Source organism: Sinocyclocheilus anshuiensis, unplaced genomic scaffold, assembly GCF_001515605.1.
Source record: "Sinocyclocheilus anshuiensis isolate Anshui unplaced genomic scaffold, SAMN03320099.WGS_v1.1 scaffold2267, whole genome shotgun sequence".
In the NCBI taxonomy this organism is placed as follows: domain Eukaryota; kingdom Metazoa; phylum Chordata; class Actinopteri; order Cypriniformes; family Cyprinidae; genus Sinocyclocheilus; species Sinocyclocheilus anshuiensis.
In genome coordinates, this window is record NW_015541483.1 from 189,726 (window position 1) to 192,010 (window position 2,285).

At 41.5% G+C, this 2,285-nt stretch overlaps 1 protein-coding gene across 2 annotated transcripts in view; it reads right to left on the bottom strand.

The window, feature by feature from the left end:
- Window positions 1-239: 239 nt before the first annotated feature.
- Window positions 240-2,285, bottom strand: part of LOC107690840 (BRCA2-interacting transcriptional repressor EMSY-like) — a 20,231-nt gene continuing 18,185 nt past the window's right edge. For both annotated transcript variants that reach the window (XM_016489261.1, XM_016489260.1), the window contains exon 19: window positions 240-1,935. In XM_016489261.1, coding sequence (XP_016344747.1) covers window positions 1,747-1,935 — 189 coding nt within the window. In that variant the 3' untranslated portion in view covers window positions 240-1,746. The remainder of the gene's footprint in view (window positions 1,936-2,285) is intronic.

The following is a 2,285-nucleotide window of genomic DNA, read 5'->3' on the forward strand; positions in this document are numbered from 1 at the left end:
GCTGTTAAACCGTGTAAGTTTCATGAGTTCAATTAATTAGACACGCTTTCTGATTACTAAAATTAGTAATTAATCCATTAAAATGTCCAGAAAATTTGAACTAAAAACAGAATTTGTAAAAAAAAAATAATAATAATTTGAGGAAAAATAAAATGTATTTTGTAGGGCGTTATTTTTTTAATAATAATAATAATAATACATTTTAAAATAACTTTTATTAAATTAAAACAGAAAAAAATTGAAGTTGGAGGAAAAAAACAGAATTTCAGCAAAAAAAAAAAAAATTAAATTGAAGTGATATGTATTTGACGGCACTGACACTATTAGATGAGAACAGAGCTCGATCTGAATAGAGACGGTCTTCTGTAGAGCTGAAAGTGAAACGACGCGGATGCGATGAAGGAAACAGACGAATGAAGCTCCCAGAGGAGCGCGCTCCGATCCGTGGGGACAGCAGGAAAGTCCCGCCATCCTCTGGAGTCTCTGCCCACTTCAGAGGACCGGAATCCACCCAGAAACACACACACACACACACACACACACACAAAACCCCCTGTCCCACGCTCACACCCACCGCGCGTTTGTTTCCATCACAATGAGGAGTCACAGGGAAACTCGGCCCTTATAATGACACTGGTACTTTCCACACACACACACACACGCACCTGCGGACACGCCCGCCGCGTAACCCGAGAGCCGCTCACCTGTACAAACACACGCACAATCACAGCACACAACACAGCTTTGTAGTAAAGTTTATAGAGTTAAAATGCTGAGCGTTACATCCATCGAGCACAAACGAGACACTGCTTTACACGAGTGAGGACACGACCATCAAACGCTATTTACACCAATCAGAGAGCAGAACACAAGCGGAGGCGGAGTCACGAAACGTCCTGATGAAGCAGCACTCATCATCATCATCATCATCTAGAAGCTTCCAGTCCATCAGCTCTACTTCAAACTATAAATTAAAGGGACGGTTCACCCAAACCATCGTTCACTCACCATCCAGTTGTTTCAAAGCTGTATGAATATTTCGAAGAACGCTGGTAAACAAACAGCTGTTGGTCCCCATTGACTTCCATTGTATTTTTTCCCTACTATGGGAGTCAATGGCTGCTGTCAACTATTTGGTTACTAACATTCTTCAAAATATCTATTCAGATTTTTAATCCTGTGGAATATCTTGTATGAATTGTTACACATGACAGAGAATATTTTGGACCCCATTGACTTCCATTGTATTTTTTTCCTACTATGGAAGTCAATGGCTACCGTCAACTGTTTGGTTACTAACATTCTTCAAATTTAAATTTTTAGGGCCCAATGAAATATCTACTGCTGTGTTCAACAATTCATACAACATATTTTTTTAAATAGCTGCTGGTAGCCATTGACTTCCATTGTATTTTTTCCCTAGTATGGAAGTCAATGGGGACCAATGGCTGTTTGTTTACCACCATTCTTCATAAAATCTTCTTTTGAGTTCAACAGAAGAAAGAAACTCATACAGGTTTGAAAAACCTGAAGGACAGTAAACAAAGACAGAATGATCATTTTTGGGTGAACTGTCCCTTTAAGTAGAAATCAACAGAAACATTCCTATCATTCCGTCAGGAATCGTATTCTCCATAAAGTAAGGTTTCGCTCTACAGCACAAACTCACTGCATGATTCTCTATACAGCTGTGATGAAGCACAAACAGAAGGTCTTTCTCCTCTGAACAAATCAAATCCGCACGCTTCACTGTGATTGGTCGGCCGTGGGGCTGGCCGCCACCCCCTCGTCGTTGCTGCTGTCCACTTCCTGTTCCATGGCAGCTTCCTCGTCCAGACGCTGGCTGGTGAAGTCGGTGATCTCCAAGAAGCCGCTGGGCTCCACCACCACGTTTGATTGGCTGGAGTCAGGCATGATGGAGTACTGCGGGATCACCTGACCACAAACACACATCACATGACCTCAGCAATGCGGAAAACGCAGAATCCATTGTATAAATCTTGTGTGAATAAATCAGAAGCAGGTCTGTAGACTGAATCAGATCTGGACGAGTGTGTGTGTGTGTGTGTGTGTGTGTGTGTGTGAGTTTGCTCTACTACAGTGTTTCCCAACCGGGGTGCCGTCTGTCGAGAGCAGGGGTGCCGTGTAAAAAAATCCTTTTTTAATATTTTTAAATAGCTAAAATGTTCAAAAAAGCATCTATTATATAATATCCATTTCTGATGTCGCCAATAATTAGAGATGCACCGAAATTTCGGCTGCCGAAAATTAGTTCACCGCTCAGG